The sequence below is a fragment of the Armigeres subalbatus genome, chromosome 2 (assembly GCF_024139115.2).
Source record: "Armigeres subalbatus isolate Guangzhou_Male chromosome 2, GZ_Asu_2, whole genome shotgun sequence".
Lineage (NCBI taxonomy): Eukaryota > Metazoa > Arthropoda > Insecta > Diptera > Culicidae > Armigeres > Armigeres subalbatus.
Genome location: NC_085140.1, coordinates 406,679,846 through 406,698,926, shown reverse-complemented (window position 1 = coordinate 406,698,926; position 19,081 = coordinate 406,679,846). Strand labels below are relative to the sequence as shown.

At 38.9% G+C, this 19,081-nt stretch overlaps 2 protein-coding genes across 2 annotated transcripts; one reads left to right on the top strand and one right to left on the bottom strand.

Moving 5' to 3' along the window:
* Nucleotides 1-7,428: 7,428 nt before the first annotated feature.
* Nucleotides 7,429-8,835, bottom strand: LOC134217594 (WD repeat-containing protein 82). The gene is made up of 2 exons (XM_062696372.1): nt 7,935-8,835; nt 7,429-7,805 (listed from the first exon to the last, which is right to left on the bottom strand). Exons 1-2 carry the CDS (start codon nt 8,632-8,634, stop codon nt 7,561-7,563), a joined length of 945 nt encoding a protein of 314 aa, XP_062552356.1. The 5' UTR covers nt 8,635-8,835; the 3' UTR covers nt 7,429-7,560.
* A 5,006-nt stretch (nt 8,836-13,841) lies between these two features.
* LOC134217593 (mitochondrial ribosome-associated GTPase 2) lies at nt 13,842-16,114 on the top strand. Its single transcript, XM_062696371.1, has 3 exons — nt 13,842-13,966; nt 14,036-14,180; nt 14,242-16,114. Exons 2-3 carry the CDS (start codon nt 14,040-14,042, stop codon nt 15,253-15,255), a joined length of 1,155 nt encoding a protein of 384 aa, XP_062552355.1. The 5' UTR covers nt 13,842-13,966; nt 14,036-14,039; the 3' UTR covers nt 15,256-16,114.
* Nucleotides 16,115-19,081: the final 2,967 nt, after the last annotated feature.

Here is a 19,081-nt window from a genome sequence, read left to right as displayed (position 1 = left end):
CAGGCTCTAAAATCAGTCAAGCATCAAAATCAGAAAACATACAAATCCTCTTACCACACCACATTGTTACATGTTCTAACCTTCAAGTACTGATCTGGGTTTTGCAATCGTGGGTAGAGTTTTCCAGGCTCTAAAATCAGTCAAGCATCAACATCAGAAAACATACAAATAACTTTTCTACACTACGATGTTACATGTTCTAACCTTCAAGTACTGATCTTGGTTTTGCAATCGTGGGTAGAGTTTTCCAAGCTCTAAAATCAGTCAAGCATCAAAATCAGAAAACATACAAATTACTTTTCTACACTACGATGTTACATGTTCTAACCTTCAAGTACTGATCTGGGTTTTGCAATCGTGGGTAGAGTTTTCCATGCTCTAAAATCAGTCAAGCATCAACATCAGAAAACATACAAATAACTTTTCTACACTACGATGTTACATGTTCTAACCTTCAAGTACTGATCTTGGTTTTGCAATCGTGGGTAGAGTTTTCCAAGCTCTAAAATCAGTCAAGCATCATAATCAGAAAACATGCAAATTACTTTTCTACACTACGATGTTACATGTTCTAACCTTCAAGTACTGATCTTGGTTTTGCAATCGTGGGTACAGTTTTCCAGGCTCTAAAATCAGTCAAGCATCAAAATCAGAAAACATACAAATTACTTTTCTACACTACGATGTTACATGTTCTAACCTTAAAGTACTGATCTTGGTTTTGCAATCGTGGGTAGAGTTTTCCAGGCTCTAAAATCAGTCAAGCATCAAAATCAGAAAACATACAAATAACTTTTCTACACTACGATGTTACATGTTCTAACCTTCAAGTACTGATCTTGGTTTTGCAATCGTGGGTAGAGTTTTCCAGGCTCTAAAATCAGTCAAGCATCAAAATCAGAAAACATACAAATTACTTTTCTACACTACGATGTTACATGTTCTAACCTTCAAGTACTGATCTGGGTTTTGCAATCGTGGGTAGAGTTTTCCATGCTCTAAAATCAGTCAAGCATCAACATCAGAAAACATACAAATAACTTTTCTACACTACGATGTTACATGTTCTAACCTTCAAGTACTGATCTTGGTTTTGCAATCGTGGGTAGAGTTTTCCAAGCTCTAAAATCAGTCAAGCATCAAAATCAGAAAACATACAAATTACTTTTCTACACTACGATGTTACATGTTCTAACCTTCAAGTACTGATCTTGGTTTTGCAATCGTGGGTACAGTTTTCCAGGCTCTAAAATCAGTCAAGCATCAAAATCAGAAAACATACAAATTACTTTTCTACACTACGATGTTACATGTTCTAACCTTAAAGTACTGATCTTGGTTTTGCAATCGTGGGTAGAGTTTTCCAGGCTCTAAAATCAGTCAAGCATCAAAACCAGAAAACATACAAATAACTTTTCTACACTACGATGTTACATGTTCTAACCTTCAAGTACTGATCTTGGTTTTGCAATCGTGGGTAGAGTTTTCCAGGCTCTAAAATCAGTCAAGCATCAAAATCAGAAAACATACAAATCCTCTTACCACACCACATTGTTACATGTTCTAACCTTCAAGTACTGATCTGGGTTTTGCAATCGTGGGTAGAGTTTTCCATGCTCTAAAATCAGTCAAGCATCAACATCAGAAAACATACAAATAACTTTTCTACACTACGATGTTACATGTTCTAACCTTCAAGTACTGATCTTGGTTTTGCAATCGTGGGTAGAGTTTTCCAAGCTCTAAAATCAGTCAAGCATCAAAATCAGAAAACATACAAATTACTTTTCTACACTACGATGTTACATGTTCTAACCTTCAAGTACTGATCTTGGTTTTGCAATCGTGGGTAGAGTTTTCCAGGCTCTAAAATCAGTCAAGCATCAAAATCAGAAAACATACAAATTACTTTTCTACACTACGATGTTACATGTTCTAACCTTAAAGTACTGATCTTGGTTTTGCAATCGTGGGTAGAGTTTTCCAGGCTCTAAAATCAGTCAAGCATCAACATCAGAAAACATACAAATAACTTTTCTACGCTACGATGTTACATGTTCTAACCTTCAAGTACTGATCTTGGTTTTGCAATCGTGGGTAGAGTTTTCCAGGCTCTAAAATCAGTCAAGCATCAAAATCAGAAAACATACAAATCCTCTTATCACACCACATTGTTACATGTTCTAACCTTCAAGTACTGATCTGGGTTTTGCAATCGTGGGTAGAGTTTTCCAGGCTCTAAAATCAGTCAAGCATCAACATCAGAAAACATACAAATTACTTTTCTACACTACGATGTTACATGTTCTAACCTTCAAGTACTGATCTTGGTTTTGCAATCGTGGGTAGAGTTTTCCAGCCACTGACCAACCCACTCCAGAGTTGGATTTTCTTTACCCAACTAGGTCCGATGGCGTATCCAGCCACCGACCAACCCACTCCAGAGTTGGATTTTCTTGACCCAACTAGGTCCGATGGCATATCCAGCCACTGACCAACCCACTCCAGAGTTGGATTTTCTTGACCCAACTAGGTCCGATGGCATATCCAGCCACCGACCAACCCACTCCAGAGTTGGATTTTCTTGACCCAACTAGGTCCGATGGCATATCTAGCCACCGACCAACCCACTCCAGAGTTGGATTTTCTTGACCCAACTAGGTCCGATGGCATATCCAGCCACCGACCAACCCACTCCAGAGTTGGATTTTCTTGACCCAACTAGGTCCGATGGCATATCCAGCCACCGACCAACCCACTCCAGAGTTGGATTTTCTTGACCCAACTAGGTCCGGTGGCATATCCAGCCACCGACCAACCCACTCCAGAGTTGGATTTTCTTGACCCAACTAGGTCCGATGGCATATCCAGCTACCGACCAACCCACTCCAGAGTTGGATTTTCTTGACCCAACTAGATCCGATGGCATATCCAGCCACCGACCAACCCGCTCCAGAGTTGGATTTTCTTTACCCAACTAGGTCCGATGGCATATCCAGCCACCGACAAACCCACTCCAGAGTTGGATTTTCTTGATCCAACTAGGTCCGAGAGCATATCTCGTGAATTGTTGAAGCTTTGAGCCTTTCTTCTAACATTAACACTTTACATAGGGGTAATGACGGCTTTGGCAGGTTTTGTCGATTCCAGCTTTCTATCGTATCGGATTTTATAAATCGTACTTCGAGCAGTTATGTCAATGTTTTACTTAATTGAATATTATTTCAAGTTTATCTCTGTCAATTTGTCAATTAAATCACTGCTCAAATCATTAGTAATAAACTTCAGTTTGCTCTATTGTATAACTTATTTATATAAGAGCCGATAAAAATGGAATTAAAGTATAAATCATTAAATATTTTTCTATGCCTTGTTGAAACAAATAAACTGGCAACGCACTTCACCAGACCCGCTCAGCCCAATACCCCACATTTGAGTATATTCAATACTCTCAATTTTGAGTTGAACCACTTTGCGTAAACTAAACTCAGCTTTGGGTAAATTTTTGTATGTGATAAGACAAACTGCCAGTGCTAGAAGACTTTTTACTTAAGGTTGGTTTCGTGTTCAAAAAATTTCTTTTTCTATCTCAAGCACATGATAAATTCCGTTCACTGAATCGGAAAAGTAAAGAATCGAAACAAAATTCTTACAACAGTATCCACATGAACAGAACAAAAAAACAAAATTGGCATTTGTAAGGTTCCCACGCAAAGCAATAGGAGCTGTCACATTACATTCGGAAAAATATTCTGCTTGATTATTCCGTAAGTAAAAATTCCTCTTGGTAATATTGAACAAAATTCCGTAACCTCTCTACTTTTTAAGTCTATACTGGCCTTTAAAATTGAATTATTAGCCCAAAGTGCGGTTTTGAGTGAAAACAACCCACTTTTGGGTAGTTTTGGGTTTCAGTGTATTTGAAAACGTCAACCATTTTCGATGGCGCAAAACCGTTTCACTGATTCATCAGTTTTTTTTTAAGTATAAGTATAAGTATATTTATTTGTTACGATAGCCTACCAGTTACAGGACTTTTACTTAGGTCAAGGTTTTTTACCGGAAGAACAAAGGAATCTAACTACTTACGCATCTTATGACCTCGCTGAGCCGATCAAGGTGCACAATATTCATTATTTATACCAAACTTACCTCATTAGTATAGCTACATCAGTCATCCGATCTATACACAAAACACACGTATATCACAAACTTTTCTCAATTGCCTCATCTTCCTATGAGGCAAGCACATCGTGGCCGAATTTCCGTCAAAACAAAACAAAAACAACAGGGGAAATCCCACCGACTGTTGCCATTGTCGTGAACCCACGAAACGCACTTACATCCGTTCACAGCTAAATCCGTTTCAAAACTGATTTTTTTTTACTGACAGCACTCTCGCTTACACTCTAATTTTTATTTCTCAAATTAGTGTTACTTTAGTGTAACTCTCCAAAATGGATTATTTTTTTATCCAATATCTTTTATCTTCTACAAAAACAAACATCCATCCGGTGGGCTGGCCTGTTCGGCTTCCAAACGGGTTCAGACCAGTGTTGTAAAATGTCATTTGCATTTGTTTGTATAATTTTCTCAGAACTTTTTTCCGAAGTTAGCTATCTATTCGTGATGCATGACGAACTTATAGCGCTTAAATGTGGCTACAACTTTGTCTAACAAGACATTGGTGTAAATATGTAATCTGAGGCGTGGGAGGCAAAATGTCATTCAAATGACATTATGTCAAATGACACGTGACATTTTGTAGAGTTTTCACTCTGCAGCCTCAGATGTTATATTTAGAGCAATGTACCTTTGGACAAAAATATAGCCCTACTCAAGCGTCATGAGTGCATCTAAAATTATGGAATAAATTTGGTTCCTAAAGAAAGTTATGAACAAATTAGTCAAATGACATGCAGATGACATTTTACAAGCCTGGTTCAGACATACAAGTAACTCAGTTAAATCTTAACCACTGCGAGGCAGCGCAAGCGTTGCTACCGCGGTCGGTATATGAGAACAAGACTGATGTTACTCTGCTATCGAACCCGTATCGGATCACTGCTTGGAACAGCAGTTGGATTGCGGACAAGTCGAGACCAATCTGGACATGCAGGAAGTACTCAATTCAGGAAATAGATTCATCTGTTTCACGGTGTTCACTTTTGTAGCTGCTACTGTCTTCCTAGATGGAATGCAGAGTAGTACACTAGAGTATTAGATAGTCTTGTAGGCGTAATAACTCGTTTGAAACCATTAGTAGTAGCAAGTGACTTCAATGCGTGGGTAGTGGACTGGGGATCCCAGATCACTAACTCCAGAGGTAATATTCTGTTAGAGTCGCTAGCGAGACTGAACGTGGTCCTGTTGTACGAGGGGCAGGTATTCACGTTCAGAGGTCCGAGAGGTGAGTCATGCATCGATGTGACCTTCTGCAGCGCGGGATGGACAGTAGACCCTGAATTATGTTCCCAATAGAACCACAAGGTGGGTCAATACAGTTGACCTAGGATGGCGTATCTTGCAGTTCATCCCGGAACTGTTAGAGGAATCATTACGATGGGAAAATCAGACTCTTGGACTGAGCGGCGACGAGTTATCCGATGTCCTGAGACGAGCTTGTGGCGTAAGAATTACAAGGAGGACTAAGCCAACCGGCAACCACCAATAGGTTTATTGCGTTTATGGGTGGAGGAACACGATTGCTGATCTTCGTAGCACCTGTCTTAGAACTAAAAGAAGATTGTGACGTACTCGAACCGAGGTGGACAGGTCCAGGTATTCACGACAGCAGCAGATTTCTAAACTACGAGACCAAACGTAGTAAGAGAGCCTGCTTTGAGGAGCTTTGTTGGATGACTAGTGACGCTCTATGGAGGGATGCATATATCACTATGGCTAGGACTAATAGCACACCCTTTCAAAAGTCTTAGGAAATGTGAGCCAGGCTCGTCGAAGGGTCGTTTCCGAAGCATGACTCATCAGACTGGCCCGTTAAACCGTACGACTAACGATGAGCTTATAGTCGCTAAAAGAAAACTTAAAATGAACAAGGCACCAGGTCCGGATGGAATCCAAAACCTGGTCCTCAAACATGAGACTCGGGCTAATCCGGATATATTCAGGAGTTGCAAACTGGATCTGCTGCTCAAGCCCGGGAAGCCCCCTTTGGCTTTCCAATTACAGACAAAACTGGTAAGTTGTTGCTGATCCTGAATAGATTGTTGGTTTACACGGAATGTGATGGCGGCTCATAATGCAACCAGTATGGGTTCGCAAAGGTCGTTCTACCATTATTGAAGCAGTTCGATCGGTAACAGTTACGGCTAGGATAGCACGTGGTTTGAATAGAAGAAGTATTTAGGTACTGTGCATTGCATTGATTACGTTATTTTTAAAATTGGTTTTAATTAATCAAGCTGGGCAGCTATTACTGACTCATTACACCGCTTGCAAGTTCCAGACTATCTGTATAAGATTCTGAAAAGCTATTTTCAGAATAAGATCTTATTGTATGAGACCGATGTTGGTCAACAGTCGATTGAGGTGTCAGCAGGCGTTCCACAGGGATAGATCCTCGAACCGACGCTGTGGAATATCATGTATGACGGAGTATTTTGTTTAGATCTCCCGGCCGACGTAAAAAAATATCGGGTTCGCCGATGATTGAGGTTATTGGCGACACTCTCAATGAAGTTGAACTTAAAGCTACATATGCGATTAGCAGAGTCGAGGAATGGCTCAGTTCAAAGAGGTTGGCGTTAGCACGTCACAAGGCGGAAGTTGTGGTGGTACATGTTCACTATGGGTTGCAGGAAGCAGGTTAGGGACCTGCACAGTTAAGTCCGTGAGAGCATTGAAGCATCTGGGCGTGATGATCGACGATAAGCTCAATTTTACGAGCCACGTCGATTATGCATGCCAAAGGGCATCACTAGCGATAAAATCATTATCACGAATGATGTCCAACGGATCGGCGGTGCATAGTCAGGTGCGTAGGCTTATATCGGGAGTAGCGTTGTCTATTATCCGATACGGCGTACCAGCATGGTCCGAATCACTTGAAGCTAGGTACAACGTCAAGAAATTGCATCAGACGGGTCGCAAGCGCATACCGCACTATATCGTACGAGGCGGTTTGAGTCATTGCTGGGATGATGCCGATAGACAAGACATAGTTCTGGAGGAAAAACAATCGACGAATTTGCGGCGTATTGACATGTTTTATTCGAAGGATCGCGAGAAATTTCAATTCGTTAAAAATGTCCGACGAGCCGAAAAGAAAAAGTCATCACAGTCAGGTCAACTTCCGAACTCTCTTGCAATTGGTGCTGCGGCGGATCTCTCCTCCCCAATCTTAATAAATCAAATCAATTTAGCGCCGCAGAATAGGTTGTCAGGGTTGTCAAATACCATCAACGCGTGTTCTACTTATAGAAATACTTATTTATTCATTTCTATAAAAATCTTAAGACGACAGCTCGATTAGCTGGTTTTAAAATAGTTCAATATTAAAGTAAGAATGTTTTTCGCTACTATCGTTCGGTAGATTAATATCTAGGAGTCTTCCGCCGTTGGTAACCAGAACGCCATATTGGTGCAGGCTGAGGCGAGCATCATGAACTTGGGATTAAACTGAACGCATTGTATGGGCCCGGGGTGATCGCCGTTGAGAACGCATATTTTGTAACCCGTGTCGGCGTTCCACACGTGAACCCTTCCGTCTGTGCTGCCGGAGAAAATGAATTGCGAATCCGGACTGAAGGATGCTTCGATTGGTATACCCTTGTTGTTCAAATGACCTGCGGAGAATTGAAACAGGAACTTGTTAGGCCATTTCTACCAGTACGACTTTAATACGTGTCAAATGTTAAGACAAGAATTAATTGGAATACAACTATCTTATCATTCCAACCACGTTTACGACTCACCTGTGAATGTTTGCAGCGGGGTACCATGGAAAGCGTCAATCAATCGGATGATCGAACCATTTGTGCTGATCAAAATCGTTTTTCCGTCTCGGGAAAATTTCAACCCGGTCCAATCGCATTCTTTTTCCTGGTTCAGTTTAAACGTCACGAAAGGTCCTTTGTCAAATGAGCGCAAGTCGTACAGTTTGATGCTTTCGGAATTAACACCGGCCGCAAAAATCAAGCCTTCCGGATCATACGCCGCCACTGGACGCCCATTTAGGTGCATAACTCCCTGACAGTTGGGCGACCGTAGATCCCACAGGCGCAACGTCTTATCCAGCGAGCCCGACAAAAATGTATCTTCCACGGGAGAGATGTTTAACGATATGACCTTTTTTGTGTGCCCAGGAAAATATCGCAGGTACTTGTTGTCGTGAAGGCTCAAATACCGGATCGTATCGTCTACTTTGGTCGAGCTATGAATCGCGGTATTGTTGGCATGTGTGAAGTGAATTAAATCCACGCCGTACTTCTTCGAGTTGACCGTCCGGATTTGGGTTCCCTTTTCGCAATCGAATAACACAATCTGATCGTCTTCGCTGCAGCTGATTAGCATTTCCCCATTGGACGAATAGTCAATGGCGTTTATTTTGTCCGTGTTTTCACGGAATACCTTTGCTACTTTGAAGCTTCGAACGACCGAGTCGATCAGCTTCATTTTCACGACGGCAGACAGCTTGAAGTTTTTGATGGTCCTCGCAATGCGGAGGACACACTGTTAACACAAAAAAATGGAACTTAACTTGGTAAAAAGAACTAGCACAATAGCAATTTTCCGCGATTTCACTCCACTTTTTGTTTGGATTCCAAGTCGCGGCGTTGGTTTTCTGTCCGAAGCGCCTGGAAGCTGTCAGAAAATAAAATGACTGCAGTCATTATTAATAATCATCATTTACGATGCTAACGTATGGTTCAAACGTTAGGGCTATGACAGTATAAATGCTTTCGTGAACGGAATCTGGCGTAGGTGCACAGTAAAAATTATGCTCTCGATTAAGCATTTATTCATTTCGCGCGTAAAAATAAAATGTTTTATTATTCATAGTTAAAATGTCATAATTCATATAATTATATTGGATACAACGCACTACATGCATTTTTTTTTAATCCAAACTTAGAACAATTTGAACGTGTTATGTGGCATAGTGTTATAATAAATATGAACATATAATAAGAAATAATATAAAAAATCTGAAGGGTTATGTACAAGACACGACCGCCCAACGTAAACTACGTAGAACAGTTTGGTGCATTGAGGAATGTAGTCATATTTTAAGATAATTCATTTGATTACTTATGTCACTGGTTTAGAACAAAATTACCATAACTTAAAATATAAAAAAATGTTGGATACCGTAGTCAGGGGTGACGTCCGAGCCCTCACCGACAGTCTGGAGGTCGGATAACAAAATCGTTTAAAAAGGGTCACTTATAATTCAGTTTTATTGTTCTCAGAAACATTAAATCTATTCTACAAGCATTCTATGTAGTTGAAACTGTGACCCATTCTCACCCCATTTGACCCGTTGTCTCCCCGACGACGGTACGATAGCTTAAAATTTTAACATTAAAACCCCAAGTGGTAATAATGCTTTTCGCAATTCCAACTGTTGCATTCGACTTAGAGTAAAATTAGTAGGGATTCAGTTTCATTCCAAATTTTCGACCACTATTCTAGTTTATTTGTCGTAATATATAGGTGGAAATAGTGGAGTATGATTATTAGATAATACTATTCTGAAATAAAAATAACTCACTTGCGTTACATGGTTATGATATCCCAAGCAGCACACGTTGAGCCAATCTTGTTGCAGTAACCATATTGTGAGAGAATTCGGTCATATATAAGTTACTGTGATCGATGTGCAATATGTTTGTTGCTGGGGGTGAATACTGGTGAGTGCGTGTACCACGATTTAGCGATTTTACGACAGATGCGAGACGATACGCATCGGCCCTGGACCTTGCTCTGGCTACGGACAAACAGGTGCCTCTGTCCAATGGTAGTCAGAGCATCGAGTCATCACTGGTGGAAAAACACGAGCGTTGGACCTTTGGCAGAATCTCCGCCTTCTGTTATTTGGAGTGACGAGGAATAGTTGGCAGAGAAGGGATAGTCGTATTGTTGAGTCCGACTAAGAAGCGCGAGTCGATAAAACCCGGTTGCGCCAACTAGAAATCAACAAATACTAGCCATGTACTGTTTTGACTCAAATTCCGTACATGACTCATATTCCGAACTTTAGCTTTTAAATGCCCATTTTAACTTTATTCTTGTAATTTTCTCCACAGGAGTTTGAATTCGTTTGTTATCTTGATCCTCAGTGCGGAAAACCAATAACAGTTTTAGTTTTAGGGCGCTTGTATTCGGAATATGAGTCATATTCGAGATTTGAGTCAGAACGGTACCAAAAACCAAGCCATTCGGTTGAGATGCGCCAGAGTAGTAAACGCTGCACGCTATGTTTAAAGGCAACTATTATGCAAAGTGAATGCACCTCGGATGTTAAGCCGTTAGATCATAGTTTTTGACCTCTAGTTTAAGGATCTGCATCGATTAAAATATTTCATCGGTGAAATTTTGACTTTTTTACTATTTAAGGTAATATTTTTAACCTAAAAAACTTTTCCGATTTTTTAATTTTTTTTGAAACAAGTTATATAAAATCCAACCACTACTTTTTTTCCTGATGCTTAAAGCAACATTTTCATATAAAAACCTTTTTCATATGATGAAAATAGTAGAAGTTGTATTAAAATTACTGCAAGTCTTAAATGTTCTTACGGTATATTATGCATAGATCTGTAGCCTTCCTTAGCCCTGCAGTGAGATGCACTGCTACACTGCAAGACCATGCTAAAAGTGGCTGGGTTCGGTTCCCGGCCTTGTCTAGGAAATATTCTCACCTTCCCTGGGCATAAAGTATCATCGTAGCCTCATGATATACGAATGCGAAAATGGTAGCTTGGACTAGAAATTTCGCAGTCAATAACTATGGAAGTGCTAAATGAACACTAAGCTCCGAGGCGGCATATGTCAGAGTTGTTGATGTAATGCCAATAAGAAGAAGTATTATTAAATTTAAGAACATAATATCACTCTTTAACATTTCAAATCAACAAAAAAATAAAACTACGAACTAGTTCAAAGTAGTATTTATGTTTGTCCTGTTTTTCAAACTCGATTGAACCTCAATGGACGCCTGCATTATGTGACCACTGTTATATGCTCCCACCGAGGATAACAGTTTATTTGCATACTGTTCGTGGTTATCTGGCATTTTGTAGTTTTGGTAGATAGTATAGAAATTTCTGTGGATGGCTTCCGTTGTTTGCTCCGTATACTTTGTAAGGCCTTCCTGTGATGCGTTCTATTCAAGAACATGGAATTTCAAAATAAGAAATTTTTCGGTGATTGGTAGCCCGGCTGCTATCCAACTGTAACAAAAAGCTCGAACGCTGTCTGAATAGAAGTCCAACAATGTTATACTAAAACAGCAATCAACTACCTGTGGTAGACTCTCCAATACATTGTAATAACCATTGAATTATTTTCCTTTCAAAACACCCCGTTTAACTAAAAGACTTCGACAACGGCAGTAATGCCCAGTGAAACCAAGTTGAGCGTGATGAGTTGCGTTGACCTCTGATGTCCAGACTTCAGATTTGTCTGGATGTTTTTTTTTGCTACAGGGCCGAATATTTAGTAGACCAATCCCACCAGCTAATGTAGCGCTGGCGGAGGGTTTTTGTCTAAATTGTGTCATAGTCTCCTCCTTCCAGAAAATGATTATGAACACAATTGAAATATAGTTCCTTGACCTGTCCAGCGTTAAATTCTGTTTCTATGGTAATAAGTGGTGCAGGGTTGCTGTTTTTGAGACACGTATGAGATATGCAGTTACACAAGAATTCACTATCAAAAAATGAAATATATGTTCGATGTCAACAGTATTTTTAGTATAACTTTTGCTACTTTCATCATATGAAAATTGATTTTATATGAAAATTTTCCTTGAAATCCCAGGAAAAAATGTGGTGCCTGTATTTTATGTAACTTGCTTCAAAAATTTTTTAAAAATCAGAGTGGATTTTTAGGTTAAAAATATTCCCTTAAATGGTAAAAAAGTCAAATTTTCACCGATGAAATATTTCAATCGACATGGATCCTTAAACTAGAGGTCAAAAACTATGACCTAACGACTTAACATCCGAGGTGCATTCACTTTGCATAATAGTTGCCTTTAAACATTGCGTGCGCTGCGGACGGGAATAGGGTATTTGTGCTATTTTATTACAATCTAACTCCCACTATCTGGCAGTGGCATTATGGATAACATATTCGTGCAACCATATTATTAATATAATTGCAAGAATCTTAGATCCGGGAGCTAGTAAGTAATAGTTCTATTGTAACCTATAGCCCGTTTCAATAAAGTATGCGTTCCGAAGCTATAGCCGTTTACAATAAGCCCCGCATGATGGTACCCACAGAGTATCTGAAATGCATTCAAACTTCCTGAATTAAAATTGAATTCATCTGATTTTGGCGCATATTTAATAATAAAAATATAATTAACAATTTGCAGTTTATCATAAAATGGCTTACCATTTTCCTAAGTTATCTTTGAATCGAACATGTTTGTTCATTTGCATTGCGATTATCGCATTATGACATTGCATTGCCGTTGCTAACAATCGATCATCCTATCCTTGCACAAATATGCGCTTGTATGTATATCGCCGACTGCGGTTACTGCTCTGGCCCTACTTTTTGTGGCAAACTGGTGCGAAGCACCGCACAAAAAGAAGAGCCCAAAATCCAACTACACTGAACGACGGCCGAATGAGACTCACGTTGCGAACGGGAAAAAGAGGTGCTGCCAAAATGGTCCAATACCCTACTTTAACGTTAATAATCAAATGTTTCAATATAACTGGAAAATTGGTGGAGAGTTTCCGAGTCGATTGATATATAAATCACAAAAATCCATCGAAAGATGAATGCGCTATTAACGTTCAAAATCTTACATGATTTCGTGACGGTCTCGGATTTGGAAATTTTCATTTGTCACCCTGTATCCGAGTCTTCCCCTTAGACGTAGTTTACGTCAAAATTTTAATTAAAAGATTGTGTATGCTTTTATGAAAATGATTAATTATTTTAATGTTTATACTTTTGAGTTTGTAATTAAAAAGGAAAGTTTTACCAATTAATCCTTTGATTTTTTCAATGTGCAGAGTGCATTTATTTCACCTCTGGCGTCCCATACTATCACAAGGGGTTTGACAATAGCCACCATGTCCACGGACGGTAGCTCATTACCATCCGTTGTTATTGTACGAAAATAAACATCATGTGTTTTGTTTACTATTTGTTTTGGTTAAATCTAAAAATTGTTTTCAAAATAATTTGCAAGATTTACATCTTTGACCATGGGAATTATGTTATTTGATGATAAAATATAATAAACTTACGAATTGGAGGGAATCTACAAGTAAAATCAAGCGCTACACGAAATCATTTTTCGTAACTTGTTCTCCCGCTCCGAATCAAACAAAAGATATTATTATTGTTTATAATGTGTTTAGCATCACAGTTGAAATGGTCCGGGGATGCAAATCGAACAACATTCATTAGTGAAATTGAAATGAAATAAATGGTGTGCTGAAAGATGTTTTAGGATTATATTTTCATGCCTATAATAGCTGGTATTATTTTTGAACAAATTGAAAAAGTGCAACCAACAATATTTTGGATAAAATCCAGTTGCTTATAAAGGAACGATTCTGGAGAAGTACTTTTCAAAATGTATGCTGGACATATTCATGAAGATGTTCGCTACGCTGAGTAGCATCTCTTGCCACGGGGCTGATTTATTTTGATCCAGAAATGTCAATCCACGCTTGCATTTTTTGTATTTTGTTTTCTTCCTCTGCAAAGTTAGATGAAATAGTGAAAATTAGTTAATAATTTTAATCTGAGCTAGGTTAGTAGCTATTTAGCTTTCAGTACATTTTGATTTGAACTCCTCCTTATTATCTGTTATTTCTACCAGTAAAATGTTGCCATCGTTGTTGAGAAATCTTTATCGCCGAATACCAACTCAGCGTGTGATACTGCTGCAGAATAATGCCGATTTTTCCTCACAACGAGTAGCGATTGCCCTGCGTAGCAAGAAGGCTAAGTCAGATAAACCTACGGTAAGTAACAATCAGCTTTATATCCGTATTACTTCTAACAAAACTGTGTCCCATTCTGTAGACACAATACTTTGTAGACTGTAAACCCGTACGAACGGTCGGCGGCAAAGGCGGTGACGGTTGTATCTCATTTCTGCGTCTGTGGTGCAATGAGAATGCCGGTCCAGACGGAGGTGACGGTGGAAATGGTGGTCATGTCGTGCTGCAAGCCACCTCGGATGTTCGTGATTTAAATCACCTCACGACGCTGCTGTCGGCGGACCCCGGCAATAACGGGCGTAACAAAGACTGTCACGGCAAAAACGCCAGTCATACCATTGTGAAGGTGCCGCTGGGAACTATTGTGAAAACCAGTTCCGGAAAGGTGGTGGGCGACCTGAACGGCGAGGGAATGATGTTTGTTGCTGCACGAGGAGGAGCGGGAGGTAAAGGTAATCACTTCTTCATCAGTGATCTGGAACAGGCTCCACAAGTGGCTGAGTTTGGTGGAAATGGGGAAGACAAGTCGTACATTCTAGAACTGAGAAGCATGGCTCACGTTGGTTTCATTGGACTGCCAAATGCAGGAAAGAGTACACTTCTTAGGGCAATATCCCGAGCCCGGCCTAAGGTTGCTTCATATCCTTTTACCACACTAAAACCCCATCTCGGAATGGTTCAATACGATGACTACGAGCAGATCGCTGTGGCCGACCTACCGGGATTGATCCCGGACTCCCACAAAAACAAAGGTCTCGGGATTCAGTTTTTGAAGCATGCGGAACGCTGCAATGTGCTATTATTCGTTGTGGATGTGTCGTCTGAGGAACCGTGGAATCACTACCAAACACTGATGCACGAATTGACTATGTTCAGCGAAGAGCTGGCCAATCGGCCAAGGATGATTATTGCAAACAAAATTGATTTACCGGACGCGGAGAGGAATTTGCAGTTACTGTCGCATCACGTAGATGTTCCGGTGATACCGATCAGTGCTAAGATGGGGACAAACGTTTCCGAGTTGTTGAAGGAAATCAGGGTAGTTTATGATGGTTTGAAAAATGAGTCAACTCGAGTCACAGATCAAAATGCGTAGACTACAGTACCTACACCAAAGAAACTGTAGATAGACCCTTCAAGGTTCGAAGTCAATACGTAGGGATTTTTCAAAGATGCATGCACACAGTAATGGATTCACGCTGATATCGCCACCAACACTGCGACAGTGGTTTTCCAATTTAGTGACAACTTGGAAAATGTTGATGCATTTCTATTTTGCAACCAACATTTTTACACCTAGTTGCCGACAAAATTTATCTAATTGTTCACAAAATTGACCCAAGTTTTTTTTTAATTTTTATTTTTTTTTGAATAATAGAACATGGGTCATAATAACGAACCATTCAATGAGTTTTTAAATGAGAAAGAAGAGAAGCATGCTGAAAACAGGATTTTTTTTTATTTATTCTATTTACTAGAAAATAATACCGGTATGCAAATAAAACAACAAACGTGTTAAAACAGACAGTTCTTGCTTCAGCGCACCGCCGGACTTTTTGAGTAGGGGAAAAGACGACTTTGGCAGGTTTTGTTCTATTATTGTCAGGGGGGTTTTTGTTGACCAAATTTTATAAAATTTTGCCACAATATTCTTTGATATGCAAAGAATGTTTAGGCCAAATTTGAGCATAATCAGTCATAAAAAAACCCCTGTCAATAATAGAACAAAACCTGCCAAAGCCGTCATTCCCCCTATATATATATATTTTTTTATTTGCGTGCCAAGACGAAAGCTTGCTAGACAGAGTGAAGGAAAATGGTAAGTACAATATCCGAAAATGTAGGCAAATTATGTTGCAACAGGAAACAGTCCATTAGAAGTCTTTGCAGAGTGCGGTTCTTGTGAAGTCATTTCAAATGTAGAGAAAGGTAATAAAGCGCTTGTTCGTTAAAGACATACACGTGTTTTTCTGCTCGCTTCAGTCAGAAAATTCAAGTCCCTGAATCCCAAATCTCTGAACAACGTATGATTTGCTTTCACATAATTTGAATTGTTTTTTTATCAACAATCAAAACTGAATCTACATAATTGAATCATTTGTTTGAGAAAGTGCATATATATCTATTTTACACAATTTCGAGAAAACAACAAAAAACTCACTTGTCATAAGACGAGTTTGTACAATCCCATTGAATTCCACCACTTAATTGGATCTTGACAGATACGTATTTCGACCTCAACAGTAAGGCCGTTTTCAGTGTTTCGTACTTGACTCGACATGGATTTTTGTTCATCAATAAATGTCAGACTTTTTAGCATTGTTTTGAGGAACGCCAGGACTGATTACCTTTTCTTTATAAAATGAATTGCCAATTTTCTGTTTATTTTAAGGATCAAAGAGCAGCACCAGAAGGCAAACTCTGCATTAAATACTCCGCATAATTTTCACTATTTTAGATTGCTCCATCAACATGGCGGAGGTTCCTTCATCAGTCCTGCCACCTGGAAAAGTTTAGAGAAAAAGTAGAACGTGGTAGAACCATGGAAATTTGACATGGCATGATATAGAAAATGAGAATTAAAATGTCTCTAGTACGTTATAGAAATTTTTTTGTCAAACCATTTTCAGTTTGTGAGGTTAGAAATTCAACAATCTTAAGCATTAACTGCTTATTCGAAAAAAATATAAAAATCGAGATATCATGTCTATTTTGTTTGCTTTTAAAATTCAGACCCCGTAAATCAAGATTTTTTTGGGAAAAGTCCTTAATTTTTGTTTTATAACAAAAATATACTTCATTTCCTATACCACACTGTGTGAAATTTCAATGATTCTACTTTTTCTCTCGATGACAGTTGGTGGTCTTCTCCTCCCCTATGGTCTCTGAACAAATTTAAACTGGCAGACGTTTTTGAAATTAAAGAAAAGGTCCCCTCATTAGCGCATGTTCGGAACAGTATTTAGGGTCTACCAAAGGCTTATGCTCATAGCTTTACTATAGCTACTGTTGTAGTAGCTTGGAAGCTGGCAGGCATGTTGCGTATATTGTTCGAAAAAAGCATTTTCTCATATACCTATCAGTCAAGCATATTATTACGAAATGGTTTGAATACCCTCGATCAGAAAAAGGCTGGTAGTGTGTCATCGACCACTTTATTATGTAAATTGTTGGCTTGTAGAGGAAGAATATTTAGCAAATAAATTCGCACTAAATACAAATGGCACGATGAATTCATTTGAACTGTATCCGTGGAATTATGGACCCGTAGTTTTACTAGAAGTTTATTGAAAATGAATTTGAAAATGGCTTTAAGTATGTTGATACGGCAGCAGCATGGGCCTACCAAAAAGGACGCCGCTTGAAAGAAAAATATAGAATCACAACGATCTTAAGATTGTGACTGATAGTAACAAAGTAAAATAAAGAAAACAAACGATTTCTGGGTACCGTGACATGCCCTATTACCGTGGGGTTAAAGACGTGTCCACAATAAATTCGCTATATAAAATTTAATTTGGAACAATCACTCTTGAAAACTATGTCTTTTTAATCAATATTAAATACATTTAAAGGGAAAAATATGTTTTGTACTACAATTCATGAAAAATGAAGAAAATAGTGTTCGATATTTGACTTATGAATATGCCTAATACCGCGTAGATTCCGAAGACGATTCCAAATACCGCGCAGAAAATTGCCTAATACCCTGCCCTATCAAACAAGCTCAAATGATGAACTTTAAAGCACATTTACAATAAAATATATAAATAATTGAATCATAAAAAAAATTCATTTTAGTCAAAAACTTCATATAAAATTACTATTTTACACAGATACCTACTAGAAAAAGAATAATTTCCTTGGGAAGTTAGAAACTTAATATTGACGGTTTAAAAGCGTTTATTTATTTTTCAAATAATTTACTTAACATTTATTTAGATTTTAGGTAGCTGATATCCAGTGTCTAAGTAGATTTGAAGACAATGGGCGGATTTGTATTCAGATGAAAAATATTCTACCTCTACCTACATTCCTAAATAAAACTGTACAGATAAAAAAATTTACGTCAATAGTCTGTGGTAAATATCGCATAACTGATATCGTATTCGTATGTGCTGAACGACACAATAAAGACGATTTGTGTGTTCATCAGATGTGTTCTTCTTCAAATCTTTCAACAGAAGTTTCTCTTTGGTGAAGTACTGGAATACCTAGTACATATCGCAATATGTAATTCATCTGAATGATGCTCCCCTAGTTATCCTACGCATAAAATGTCGTAGATATCTAACATGAATATTTCAATACCTAATACGATATTGTCTAGTGGTCTATGTATCCAATATGATGGTTACGTTTAATTTTTCGGAGTATAAACTTCACGGTATATCCTAGTCACGGTATTAGGCACTACTGGCGAATAAGATGGCCTAATACCGCGACAATTGTTTTTATCAATAAAAGTGTAAAAACAAGAATTTTAAATACCATTTCAGTACCCAGCTCATATTTTATAGCTGTAAAAATGGGCTCAATGAGACATTATAAGTCCTAAGGAAGCCCCTATTCCTCCCATCGCAGTCGAGCCCCTCCTGCCAGCGTCCAGCAGCCGTCCCGGTCCTGCGCATGGGAAGGGAGACGGGGTCTTCCGAATTCCTATTACCGGCAAGTACTGCTGCCTCTTTTCCTGATATTATCCCGATTTCCAGAGCAACATCCCCCGTTCGAAATCGCACGTTACTATGTACTATCAGAACGTTGGCGGAATTAATGGTCTAGTGGAAGATTATCGACTAGCGGTCATGGATCATTGTTACGATATCATAGTTCTGACCGAGACTTGGCTAGACTCTCGCACAATTTCGAGCTATATTTTTGGAACTGGGTACGAGGTTTTCAATGTGATCGAAACTCGAATA